Source organism: Rutidosis leptorrhynchoides, chromosome 3, assembly GCF_046630445.1.
Source record: "Rutidosis leptorrhynchoides isolate AG116_Rl617_1_P2 chromosome 3, CSIRO_AGI_Rlap_v1, whole genome shotgun sequence".
NCBI classification, from domain to species: Eukaryota; Viridiplantae; Streptophyta; class Magnoliopsida; order Asterales; family Asteraceae; genus Rutidosis; species Rutidosis leptorrhynchoides.
Window position 1 is genome coordinate 660,737,602 of NC_092335.1, and position 14,238 is coordinate 660,751,839.

Genomic DNA, 14,238 nt, shown 5'->3' on the forward strand with positions numbered 1-14,238 from the left:
TTTACTATTTAAATTATTTTGGGATGAGAATACATGCAAAATTTATAAATGTTTTACAAAATAAGCACAAGTTAATGGAACTACATTCTATGATTGAATTGTTATAACGGATATCTGTACTTATTATTATTATGCTTGGTAACCTAAGAATTAGTGAAAAACACTAATTGACGCGAATCCTAAAGGTAGATCTACGGGCACCAACCACCCCCATTTTCGAATAGTGGAAATGCTTTAGTACTTCGAAGGGTTCTTGTCATACATTTGAATAGTGGAATGTATGATGCCAGATATCTTAAGCGCTCTATGTTAAGGTCGGTTACCAGGCGACTCATCGTATGAATGATTTTTGCAGTTGTAATGATCCTGCGCATTTAATTAAATGAAATCTTGTGGCTTATTAAATGTTATGATTATTATATAGAAATTAAACCTATGACTCACCAACATTTTTGTTGACCTTTTAAGCATGTTTATTCTCAGGTGAATATTAAAAACGCTTCCGCTGTCGTATGCCAACCTGACTTGAAGTCGGCATATTTGTTTATATTGTTTAAACTTGTATTCGGAGTATTTGTTGTAATATATTTGATCATATTGTAATGGGTTGTGTAAAAACTTATTTTGAGGAGATTGTCTTTGATAGACAATCTAAATTATGTCATTAAGACCTTTATTCAATAATAAAGGTTATGGTTATTTTTTTTTTTTTAAAAAACGAATGCAAGATTTGAAAAACGTCTCATATAGAGGTTAAAACCTCGCAAAGAAACCAATTAATATGAAACGTTTATAATTAATATGAACGGGTCATTTCATATTCTTCCCATCGTCTAATGTAATTTTTTGTTGGTTTACTTTCTCATTTTGTTTCATTTGTAACTTGTATCTTTTTTGTTGCTTTACTCACTATCCTTTAATGTAACCAGTGGCAGAAACAGGTGGGGGTAGGGGGCACCCGCCCTCAGTTGATTTGTAATTTTTAGTGTAAAAATTTTGAGGTTTTCAATTTTACCTCCAGTGGAATGTTTTTTTTTACCCCAAAACCTTCATATTTTGCCTCATAACCTTTAGATTTTGCCCAAAAATTTCCAAAATTTTGCTAAAAAAACCCTCAAAATTTTGTCTAAAACATTCATATTTTGTCTAAAAAAACTCTATATTTTGCTCAAAAACTTTCATATATTACTCAAAAAAGTTACTACGTTTTGAAAAAAATTTCATCTCAGGTGAAAAAAATTTATATTTTCACTCTGAATGTAACTACAGCCGTTTAAAAAGAATATCATTGGGTGACGCATCCTTAACATGGACTTGTGACTTGTGACTTGTGAGTAGGGATGGCAATGGATGTTCCATCCATGAACATTCACCCAATTCAATCTATTTATAATGGATATGGATGATGTAAATGGACGATTAACAGATATGGATATGGATAATCAAAATATTTCGTGGATCGAATATGGATGATAATTTATCATCCACGGATGTATCCATTATCACCCGAAATATATTATATATAAATATATACGTACTAAAATATATGCATATACATCTACATATCGATATGCATATACATATAACCTATAAATTCTTAAATTAGCAACTAAAATAAGGGTTGTGATAGTCAAAATTATTAAATTGTTAGTAACAAAATTCATAGTTACATATTTAATTAGTTTAAAAGTATATTTACTTATATTATAACGTATTTTGCTAAATTAAATTTACAATCGGCGAACATGTGTAACAAATAAAAAACATAAAGATTAAATATTTATATTTGTTATAATTTATATTAAATTGATAAAATCGTCGTTAGATTAACATTTCATATAATATCCAACGGATATCAATTAACCCGCTTAATTCATCGGATATGGATATGGACGGATGAACTGAAATTAAATGGATATTGATATGGATATGGATGAGCAAAAGTTAAATGGATATGGATGTGGATATGACATCACCCGATCCATATAGTTGTGAGGCAGGTTTATAATAGATTTTTTTTTTTTTAAAAGAAAAATTATAATAGAATTTTGATCTGCAAAAATCTAAATTGTTTTATTAATAAAAACACGTGTCACGTATTGCTACTGATTTAAGAGTTGCATTAAACGTATGGTACCAAAAACCGACAACACATCACTTTGGTTGAATTGATCCACCATAACTTTTCTACTTCCTGCTCACTTCAACCGCCACGCGTAACCCCCCTCAAATATCTTACACACACTATTTCCACTTTCCGTTTCACACACTACTTCCACTCATAGATTAGGGCTAAACAAATCGATTTCAATCTCATTCCGCCATGGACAAACTCGACAAATTCAAACTCGCCTCATCATCATTCGGCGAACGATTAATGACTAACAGCGTTCAAATGTCTCGAATCGTAAGCACAAAAATGAAAGAAATGTTACAATCACCGTCGCCGGAATCCAAAATCGTCGACGAGGCAACGTTACAAACCCTAGAAGAACCTAATTGGGGATTAAACTTACGTATTTGTGCTATGATTAATAATGATCAGTTTAATGGTACGGAAATAGTTAAAGCTATTAAGAAAAAAATTGGGGTGAATAATAATAAGAATATTGTTGGTCAACGATTGAGTCTCGATTTGTTGGAAACTTGTTGTTCGAATTGTGATAAAGTGTTTTCTGAAGTTGCGTCTGAAAAAGTACTTGATGATATGGTTGAAATGATTAATGATGTTAGGACTGATGATCGGAATCGAATGAAAGCGGTTCGGTTGATTCGGGCTTGGGGCGAGTCCGATGAGCTTATGTATTTGCCTGTTTTTCGTCAAACTCATTTGGTGAAGCATCTTTTTAATAGTTTTATTGAAAGTTATATTATTATTATATTATTATTGTTGTTGTTTTATTATGTTTATGCTGCTTTACTTAATGTGTTTGTGTGTATGAATGATTGAATTCAATATTGTTTTTATGCTAGTGTTTGAGTAGATGAAGACAAGGCATGATAAAAATTTTTAGTATCCTAGGTTCAATACTTGTTCGAGTGAAAGTGAAGTCCAATTTTTTAGGAAAAATTGAGATAAGTTTATCGATTAATTGATGGGGAGGGCGGTTTGGGCGTTTAGCGTGGACTGGTTGGCGTTGTTGTAGGAAAATTAACGTTTTGGATTAGAACAATATACATATGGAGGTTTATTTGTAAAAGATGTTACTTTCGTGTTAATGGATCATGCATATAAAGAACATTGTGGTGTAGTTATTATTGGAGAATTTGCAATAGAGCTAGTAGGTTAAGTTGAAGGTATACTCTATAGTAAATATGAATGATTTTTCGATAGAGTTGGTATGTAAAGTTGGATGGTTATGATCTATACTATAAGCTTTACCTCGTCTTGTAGTATTGTTAGACGCACCATTATTATCTACATAATAATATTGGTGCCACCATATATAGGATATTGTTCAAGTTTCAAGGCTCGTTTTATTGTTGTTTTCCGTACATATTAGAAGTATGTAATGTGAATGGAGACCCATGATATGTGCTAAGCCCTGTATGGTTGTCAGTTTCATATTTTGGTTTTGATAGAAATGGGTGTTTTCGATTTAGAAACTAATTCTGAAATTTATAGTCGAGGTTATTTTAGTAGATCGTTGTATATTGTTATTTTGTTATTATGTACTATATTGACGAATGGATCCAAGCATATAAGCCTTTGTTAACCATTAGACAATCACCTACTCCTTCCAATTCACAATAATTGCAACATTTGACTCCAAACATTCAATGAAAGTAGTCAATTAACAAAATTCGGGGTGATAATTGTTTTATTTTCAAATGAATATAATCACAATGTCGGAGAACATACATTGAAAGTCTTTTTTTTTTTTTTTTGTGTTTTTTTGAAAATTGTCTAACTCTTGCATTAATTTAAAGGTGACAAGAGGGGCAGGGTAGACGGGTTGGATAATGTGTTGAAAGGGACCGGTATTATAATTGGTTGAATTCAGTGGGGTCGGGTTTAGCTGCAATGCTGCAAACACATATTGTTCTTTTTTGTTGATCTTTATCAAATAATTTATATGTTTATTATGATGATTACTAGAACAATAATAATACCTTAAATATAAACTTTGGGGCGACTTGTAACGAATACTGCTTTCCTTTTGCTAATCTTTCTTTACAACTCATTAGGGAGAAAACCCAACCCAAATCGACCCCAATTATAGGTATGGGTCGAATTACTGAATTGCCTATGTAGACTTATACGTTACATCTTTGTACTAAGAACTGCATGTGTATATATATATGCTGCAGAACCTGAAGGCCAAGGGGATACCTAACACGCGACACACAGGAAACTCGAGCCCTATGCATCAAACAACAGAATCTATGGTTTATGAACAACCTATGACAACCTCTGATCGGTACCCTTTGCCAGATTTAGATTTATTGGGTATAGAAGATGATGCGTCTACTTATACTTACGTTCGCCAATCTGTGGAGCAAAAGAAAGAACTGCTTTTGGTTGGCAGAAACAGCGTTGACCTGCTATCAAGCATAATCGATTCGGGAATGGATCCCATACCGATTAACGTAAGTCTTTCGATTGCTTTATCTTATCAATATTAATGATATTTCTGTCAGGGCTGTCGTTAACATGTATTATTATATTATTTCTCAAGATGTTTATTTATGTTTCTTTTCTACAAAAGGACCATCTTGGTCACCATATCCTTCAATTTTAGAGGAAAAAAATCACTATAAGACTGCTCCTAACTGTCTGTCAATTACCTTCCGTCAGTCCATGTGTCAAAACTGACGAAAACCGACGGATTTTAACGGGGCGTCAGTTTGCGTCAGTTTTCGTCAGTTGAGCCATTGACGCAAAAAAAAGACACTTTTGCCTTCAACCAATCAGATTTTTTCCTGATGTAATAAATATATATTTTTATAATTAATTTATTTTTCCCCACCCAATTTCCAATAAGATTTTACTACATCACCCTACCCAATATTTGACACAGAAAAACTGACACAACGGTTATAAAATGTAAACTGACACTACTGCCTAATGACAGTCAGTTTGCACTTTTTGGCCAAAAAGTGCATAAACTGCCCGTGATATCACAGGCACGGTTAGGAAACACTCATCTGATTGTTACAAATTTCAATAGTACGCATGTTTCTTGGGTGCAGGATGAGCTAACGGTTAGTATCCTGGACAAGTGCAAGGAATCTTTGCCGGTGGTTCAGAGAATAGCCGAAACAACAACTGATGACGACGTACTACTCTTTGAAGCGTTGAATCTACACGACGAGCTTGAACAGATCATCTCCAGGTGTGAAGAAATCAAAGGGATATTAGGATCCTACCCATTGAAAGATGATAACAAGAAACCTGCAGAAACTGTTCCGTCTCCAGTAAATGCAGAAGAAATCGTTACAACTAGTGAATTAAAAGTCAAAGAAGAAAGTCAAACTGGGCCGAGCAATAAATATGAAAGTATCGAGAAGGAACAAACCCGTTGACAAATGTTGGAATTGGTGTTACTGCTAGTTCCAGGTACATTTAATAATAATTAGAGTTTTAAGTTTGAATCCCTACTAATAATTGTTCTGAACGCGCTTATTCAGTTTGGATCTTGTTCGGTAGTAATGTTAATCAGTACACCAAGTACACAATTATTGTATGGGCCAACGTAAGCTCAGGTGATGACCCCTGTTATGACTTGTTAACCGTTACTTAAATATTTGGATCCATCCATTTTGCCACCTCTTTTGTTTGCTAAAATATGATTCAGAAATGAACAGGGAAAACATTATTCGTTTAAATGATATTTGAGTCCCTAGTTTGTCGGATATGAACGTGAGTTGAGATGGCTAGTCTAAGGGACCGAAAAACTGACGAATACAGTGAATATACATCTGGATTCATTAAATAAACAACCTCTCATCATCGCCTTTATGTATTTAAAACCATTTCTATGGGAAAACATTGATGCCCAAAGGTCCCAACCTAACCTAACCAAACCCCAATTCTTTAACCAAAAAAAAAAAAAAACTATTTCAAGTGATGCAAAGCTGCTTCGAATGAATGAGGTCCCAAGACACACGTGGCCACCATAATGCCACATTAAAACTTTCTATTTTTAGCATTTTTCGACTCCCTTGCAATTTTTTTTTCATTATCTTGTTATTCACGTTTTTATCGAACACAAGATTATACTGAAATGGCATACCTTTTGTAATCATTCCCAGCATATCATCATTAATTTACTACCTAAGCCTTTAAATAATAAATTGTTTTTTTGTTTAATATTTTTTGTTTGATTCGAGATAATAAGTTGGTTAATCTAATGTAATGAATAAGATAGTCTAATGTTATGGGAGAATATTTGTATTTTATTTTATAAAATAGAAAATTATTTTGAGAGAGTATATGAATGAATGTACATCACTTTTATATCATCGTTAAAGTGCAAGTGTATATTTTGATATTTCGAGTCGTATAAACAAATGGATCGTTTTAAAACGTTTAGTTAAAAATGAGATGGGTTGATTATTTTAATCTGCATGCTTTAGTTCTTACTAATCTAACTATAATTGTGGTCATCGAGTTATCTACTGAAGCACACCAACCGAGTTCGATTGTTGACTATACCAAAGGGAGTGTGATATCACAACGGTTAGAAAATATTAGTGCCATATCACATGCAGTTTTCACTTTTTAGCTAAAAAGCGTCCAACTGCTTGTGATATTACAGGAAAGGTTGGAAATGGTCCAATGCACAATTCATTCGGTACTGGGTGAGTTTTGATTATTCGAGGTTTACCCTCTATGAATGAGTCAATGTTCATAGGAAGTTTTTTTTTCCAATTCAAAAATTGTTTTAATAATATTAACGTTTGTGATTATAGTTGATGTAGTGTATTTATCAATTTCAGTATTCAACATAATGAGGGAACGTGATGTTGGGCCGCCTTTTTTTGACTCTTAATAAAATTGTCAAATTTATATTTATGCATTTAATTGCAGATCTCATCTATCTTCATCTGTTTTTTTTATATATTAAAAAAAGTATTTAAGAGACCATTTTTTTAGTTTAGGATTAATTTTCAATTTCAATTAGTGGATTAGGTTGTTTTAAAGAATATAAGATTATAATGATTGGTTTATTATGAACTTGTATTGATATAATTTGAATTGTAGTTGTTTACAATGAGAAGCTAAGCTATTTATAAGATAGAAAATGTAACAGTTATTTCCTTAATTGGAATAGAGCTTTGTTACTTTTGAAGGAATCTACTTTTGACTAAAAAGGTAATATCCGTTAGCCTTCTCTCGGTCAACTCTGGTCAACGCTGGTAAACCCTTTACAGGAAATGATGAGCTGAAAAACTGTTCTGATCCTTTTATCTCAACACTCCCCCTTAAGTTGAATAGTGGAGTTTTCAATATTCAACTTGCCAAGAACTTCGCTGAAGAGTCTTCCGTTGACAGATTTGGTGAGGATGTCAGCTAGCTGATCTTCGGATCTGATTGATGGAAGGGAAATGATTTCATCATCTAATTTTTGTCTAATAAAATGTCGATCAACTTTCACATGTTTGGTTCGGTCATGTTGAACTGGATTTTCTGATATGGCAATGGCTGCTTCGTTATCACATAATATCTGAATGCTATCTTCTGGTGGAAATCCGATATCTGTTAGTAGTTTTCGGGTCCACAATGCTTCTACAACTCCTTTGGCTATCCCTCTAAACTCTGATTCTGCACTTGATAGAGAAACAACCTTTTGTTTCTTGCTTTTCCATGCAACTAAATTACCTCCGACTATTGTAAAGAATCCGGATGTAGATCTTCTATCCCCTTTTTCTCCAGCCCAACTTGCATCTGTATATATTTGAGTTCTTAGATGCCCATTTTTCTTGAAAACAACTCCATGATCCGCTGTTTTCTTCAAATATCTGATGATTCTCATTACGGCTTCCATATGGTGAACCTGTGGTTGATGCATGAATTGACTCACAACTCCAACTGCATGTGCTATATCAGGTCGAGTATGAGCAAGATAGATGAGTTTTTCCACCATCCTTTGGTATTGCCCTTTATCAGCAAGATCAGCTTCATCTTCCATATATATCTTCTGATTTGGAATCATAGGAGTATCAGCTGGTTTGCAATCAATCATACCTGTTTCTGCAAGAAAATCAAGAACATACTTCTTTTGACAGATAAATATTCCCTGTTGGGATCGTAATACCTCAATCTCCAAAAAATACTTAAGTCTGCCCAAATCTTTCATTTCAAATTCTTTAAATAAGTTCATTTTTAAGTTAGAAATTTCCTCTTTATCATTTCCTGTTATTATCATGTCATCAACATAAATGATTAAGCATGTAATTAAATTTTCTTTTCGTTTAAAAAAGAGAGTATGATCCGAGTTGCTTTGTTTAAAATCATATTTTTTCATAAATAGTGTAAATCTCCCAAACCAAGCCCGTGGTGATTGTTTTAACCCATATAAAGCCTTTTTAAGTCGACAAACTTCTCTGTTTTTAAAGTTGTCGGTGAATCCAGGTGGTGCTTCCATATAGACTTCCTCTTTTAATTCGCCATGGAGAAAAGCATTCTTCACATCAAATTGATGAAGTGGCCAATCTTCATTTACAGCGATAGAGAAGAGAACTCTAATGGTATCAATCTTTGCGACTGGTGAAAAAGTTTCGGAGTAATCAATCCCGTATGTCTGAGTGTACCCTTTCGCAGCCAGTCGTGCTTTGTATCTTTCAATAGTTCCATCGGGTTTATATTTTATCGTAAATACCCATCGACATCCCACTGGTTTCTTTCCTTGAGGTATGACACATTTTTCCCATGTGTCATTATCATTCAGAGCTTCCATTTCAACTTCCATTGCTTTTTTCCAGTTTTTTGATTTGAACGCTTGTTCAACAGAAGTTGGAATATTTTCAGAGTAAATTGCGGAATTAAATTTTTGAGCTTCTTTTGACAGATTTCCTTGTGCTATATTAGCCATAGGATATCTAGATCTTTGCGCTTCTTTTTCTGGAGAGTATCGTTTTGGTGGGACACCTCTATTGGCTCTTTGAGGTAGGACATATCGTTGGGTGGTTTCATCGGAATTTGAGTCACGTTGTTCCTCTTGAGTTTGATGCTCATTATTCGAGGAGGTTTCAGTGGTCTCATGGTTTGGTGGGATGGTTTCTGTAGGCTCGGGGTTTAGTATTGGTTCGGGGTCTATTGGCTCATGGTTTGGTATTGGTTCGGGATCTTGTGGTATACAGAAAGTGGGATGTAGTAAAACGGAACAATTCAATTCTTTTGTAACGTGACTAACAGATAAAAGTTTATGAGACAAGGTTGGAATATATAAACAATTAGATAAGTTCATAGTTGGGGTAATTTCAATCTTTCCACCCCCTTCAACTTGTACAAAACCTCCATTGTCCGTTTGAATTTTACTAACTCGAGGTTTTGATTGAGCATAAAAATCGGATTTTTCAAAACTCATGGTGTGGGTAGCACCACAATCAAAAATTCATTCGCTATTTTTAACGTTGTTTGAAATAATATTAGCTTTGCCGATAAAACATAAGTTATCAGTCACATTTTTATTTTCAAAATTTCGGACCTCGTTAAACTTTTGGGCCTGATCCCATTGGGTTTTATCAAAAGAATTTAAATTTAGGATCTTGGCCATTTTAACACAGCAATTTAGATTTTGGGCTGAATCATCATTATTAACAAGCCCACCTTGTTTAGTCTTGATAAGCCCACTTGAATTGGGCTTAAGAAACGATATGTCCAAACTATCAATAAACCCTTGTGATCCCTTGTTTTTTATTAAAGAAATATGATCAGCCTTTTTATTTTTTAAAGAAAACGTGTGATGGCTTGATCCTTTGTTTTTTATTAAAGAAATATGATCACTTTTTTTATTTAAAAATGCGTGGCTAGTGTTTCCTCTTTTTGAGAGGGGAGATGATTCTCATACACACTTTTTTGATCCTCACACACCAATTTAAAGAAATGGAGTATTATTAGAAGATTAAAAGGTTAAAATAGGTGTGTGAGGATCAAAAAAGGGTGTGTTAGAATCATCCCCCATTTGAGAGGCCTTTTGACCAGTCTTTTTGGGTGGAATATTTATTTTCACACCTCTTCCCAACCCTAATTTCATCCGATCGATTAGATTTCATCTCTTCTTCTTCCATCAGATTTTGTAAACAATTGAAGCGATTATAATTCGCTTCTTTTATTCCGGTAAATTTAGAGTGATTAGGGTTTATCCTAATCATTTTGGTCGATTGTTTCGAATCGTATGTAACATTAGGGTTTGAAGATTTAACCTTCACCCATTTGGTTGATTTTTGAGGTAAATTAAATTTTGAGTTACCTCTTGTCGAATTCTGAATTGATTTTGGGACGCCGTTGTCAGTAACCGCATGGTGGCCGCCGGCAGCATCTGCTATCATCTTTACCTTTCTGCCATTTATCTCTTTGTTCCACCATTTTGGATATCCTATGAGTTTGAAGCATTGAATCACTGTGTGTTGTGACATACCACAGTAAATGCAGCTTAGCTGTTCAGATGGTTGATGGTTTGCAATGGTGGTTACGGTTTCTGTTTTGGCAGTGGGTTTTTTGGTGATCGAAGGGTAACAGAGAACCTCCATGTAAGTTTTTCCATTATGGTTTGAGCTGCCGTCTAAAATTGACATGGCGGCTTGATTTTCTTAGCTACCGTCAATTTTAGACATGGTAGCTATATTTTTGGTAGATGATTGAAGCATAAAAACGAGTATCTTGATCACAGAATCGATACCGTTGGCTCTGATACCATGTTTTAAAGAATATAAGATTATAATGATCGGTTTATTATGAACTTGTATTGATATAATCTGAATTGTAGTTGTTTACAATGAGAAGCTAAGCTATTTATAAGATAGAAAATGTAACAGCTAATTCCTTAATTGGAATGGAGCTTTGGTACTTTTGAAGGAATCTACTTTTGACTAAAAAGGAAATAGCCGTTAGCCTTCTCTCGGTCAACTCTGGTCAACACTGGTAAACCCTTTACAGGAAATGATGAGCTGAAAAACTGTTCTGATCCTTTTATCTCAACATAGGTAATATACAATGACTATCCTTATAAGGTAGCCATCCATATAATTTTTTTGAAGATTTAGTGTTATAACAAAAAACTTAAAATTGATCTACTAAAATGTCATTATAAACAATTAATTTTCGAAAAAACGTAGTATTAAATTTAGAAAATATAGTACATCAAGATGTATATCCTACAAAACTTTAAAATATACAAAATATATGTTGACCACGCCATCTTATTTTATAAGCACGCGTTCGATGTTTGATCTAAAGTGTTTGATTGGTGGGGTATGAATATGGCTTCCTCACTAAGTATCAACGAAATGTTCACGGCTTCTCCAAGTATTGCGATGACGGAAGTTGGTTGTTTGATATGGCAAGCTATGCTTTGGACATGCAGGTACTTCATATGGTGGAATCGGAATCAAAAGGTTTTCAACAATAATTGTTGGGCACCTTCGGTTGCTCTATGTGAAACACAAGTTAAATCATTCGAATGGATCTCGAAAAGATGTAAATCAAAAAAGATTGAGTGACATGAGTGACTTCATAATCCTAAGTGTATCATTATTTAAATTGTTAGCGCAACGCCTCGTTAGTTAACATTGTGAGGATAGGATTAAAGCTAATGTCTTGAGAGTTGTAAACATTGTATTGTTTCAATTGAGTTAATAAAGTCTACTGCTTTTCAAAAAATAATATATTCGATTAATTAAAAAATTTAACTAATACACGTAAATCTATTCACATCAAAATACATAATACATATCTATGGTTTAGCGAAAACTTTATGCTACTTTTCAAAATTCATTTAAATATTAATAATAATGATAATTCTTTTAGCATGCGAGAAGAATACGATAGATTTTATTACGGAGGAATTTAGAATTATGTAGTTACGTTTAGCTAAATAAGAATAATAAATTAGTCATTCTAAAAAATATACGAATAATGTATACGGTATACACATTTAATTTTATCTCTATACAAACGCTACGTATCGACTCTTCTGCTCAAAATCACTATCAATGGGTATAAACAACATTATAATAAGTGAATTTATAAATTATCGTTGTATTATATTGCGATTGTATATAATAAGTTTTTTGTTGCGATAGATTTTGTAATTAGTTAAATAGTATATTAGTATATATTCATAATATGAAGGTTTTCTCGGCAATTATGGGTATTCATGGGTCACGCGCATAACCAAAAGGTAAATCATTGACGGTTACACAGGCTTCGATGGATAAGGAAAAATTATGGTGGACATGTCATAGATATAAAACTTCTTACCCATTACATACAAGTGACATCCACGTAAACCCTTAATAACGACACTTATAATCGATTATTATTGTTTACAAACTTAATATAAATCACGATTATTAAAGCCTTCATAAAAGGCCACTTCAACAGACTTATAACACAAGTCTCGCTAATTCGTAATTATATACTATAACTATATATTAAAATGCTAACTTAATGCTGTCATCTTAAACAAATGCTTTGTCAAGTGTCATTGTGTGAAGGCTTGTGTTGATGTCATATATCACCTATTAATTATAATCTTTAGTTTTAAAATTTTAAGAAAATAGATAAGTAACTTTAGCCTAATTTAAAGAAGTTTAATCATTTCCTTTTTGATCTTCAATTCAAATAATGCAGTACAATCAATATATATTTTTAACTAGTTCAAGAAATTTAAACTAAAAACAGTGGAATACTTAAATTTGGCAATTTTTTTTTGAGAAAGTCATTCCTTGAATCTTATTTGCCATTACATATTTCATTGTTCATTATGTATCACATATTTTAGCAGGTGGGAGAGTGTTCATCAATCTTTTTTCATTTCATATTCAAAATGAGATAGAAGTTTCTATCTTCACACGAGTTTTTTAAATATGACATTTCAATTATTATATTTTCAGTTCTTTATTTTCACGTTAAAAATTATCAGAGCTAGGTTTAAACAAGCAAAAATAATGTGTGAAATTTTTTGCATTACATCATTTTTATAAATGTAACCGTCAAAAATTACATATGAATATTAAAAATGATTTTTTTGACAAACCAAATTTGAACGTTATGCATATTTTAAATTATATATTATGCTTAATGTTTGTGCGATATAAATGAAAAATATAAATTTTATTTTAGAGTTGATATTAGTTTTGTTGAATATTTTCTTTTAACTTTAATTTTCAAACAATAAAGAATTGATAGTGATAGTAAATTGTCTTCCCATAAAACAGGTCAAGAGTTCAACTACTCCTCGTCGCAAAATTTTCCTTGTTGTTACCCGCTCATTTCATGGGTCTCGGAGGTTGCAGACGTTTTGCTTTCAGACCTCACTCGAGGGGGTTTTGCCACACGTGATGCCGTATGGATTCGTCGTATAAGTTTTCTTTTGAGGGGGCGGTAGAATTGTAATGATTCTGAGTAAATGATCGTGTGGGTGGGTGTCGAAATCGCATTAGATCCCCCGTCATGTTGACACCCAGAAAGTGACTCCTAACTATCGTTAAAAAAAATCAAAAAAACTTAGTTAAAAAAAAACTTTAATTTACATGAACATTCACACAAGTTAAAATCTTTTATAAGCCATGCACTAGTCCCCACGAGACTAACCGTGAATTCAATTAAGAATCAAGAAATTAGTTCAACATCGGCATAAGTCAAAATGTAGAACTCACTTTTAAAAGTCAATATAAAGCAGAAGAGAACACTTAAGCCATCCATCAGTTCTATACTAACTGGGATCATAACAATAGATAAATAGTATGACAATCGAAATGTATGTTGTTTTGAGGACGTCACGATACATGACTTACGTTCTTGAAAGGATTGGTACACATATTTAATATTTGACTTTTCATAATCTCAACTAGTGCATTTATATATTGATTTTGGTTTTGACTTCCACTTCAATTCATAGTTTAAGTTTCTTGTAAATGAGTAAAAGGTATGTTTGTGAAGATATATTAATATTAATATTAGAACATATGACGAGCCGGAGAACAACTTCGTTATTTAAGTAAATAAAAATAAAAAAATATATAGGGCAGGCCAAGTTTTGTCTATATTCAAGATATCTTTTGCCCTTT

At 32.9% G+C, this 14,238-nt stretch overlaps 1 protein-coding gene across 1 annotated transcript; it reads left to right on the top strand.

Annotated features, from left to right (window-relative positions):
• The first annotated feature begins 2,189 nt into the window (after nucleotides 1-2,189).
• LOC139899242 (TOM1-like protein 2) lies at nucleotides 2,190-5,819 on the top strand. The gene is made up of 3 exons (XM_071882061.1): nucleotides 2,190-2,833; nucleotides 4,312-4,590; nucleotides 5,194-5,819. The coding sequence occupies exons 1-3, from the start codon at nucleotides 2,324-2,326 to the stop codon at nucleotides 5,524-5,526; spliced, it is 1,122 nt and encodes a 373-aa protein (XP_071738162.1). The 5' UTR covers nucleotides 2,190-2,323; the 3' UTR covers nucleotides 5,527-5,819.
• The last annotated feature ends 8,419 nt before the right edge of the window (nucleotides 5,820-14,238 follow it).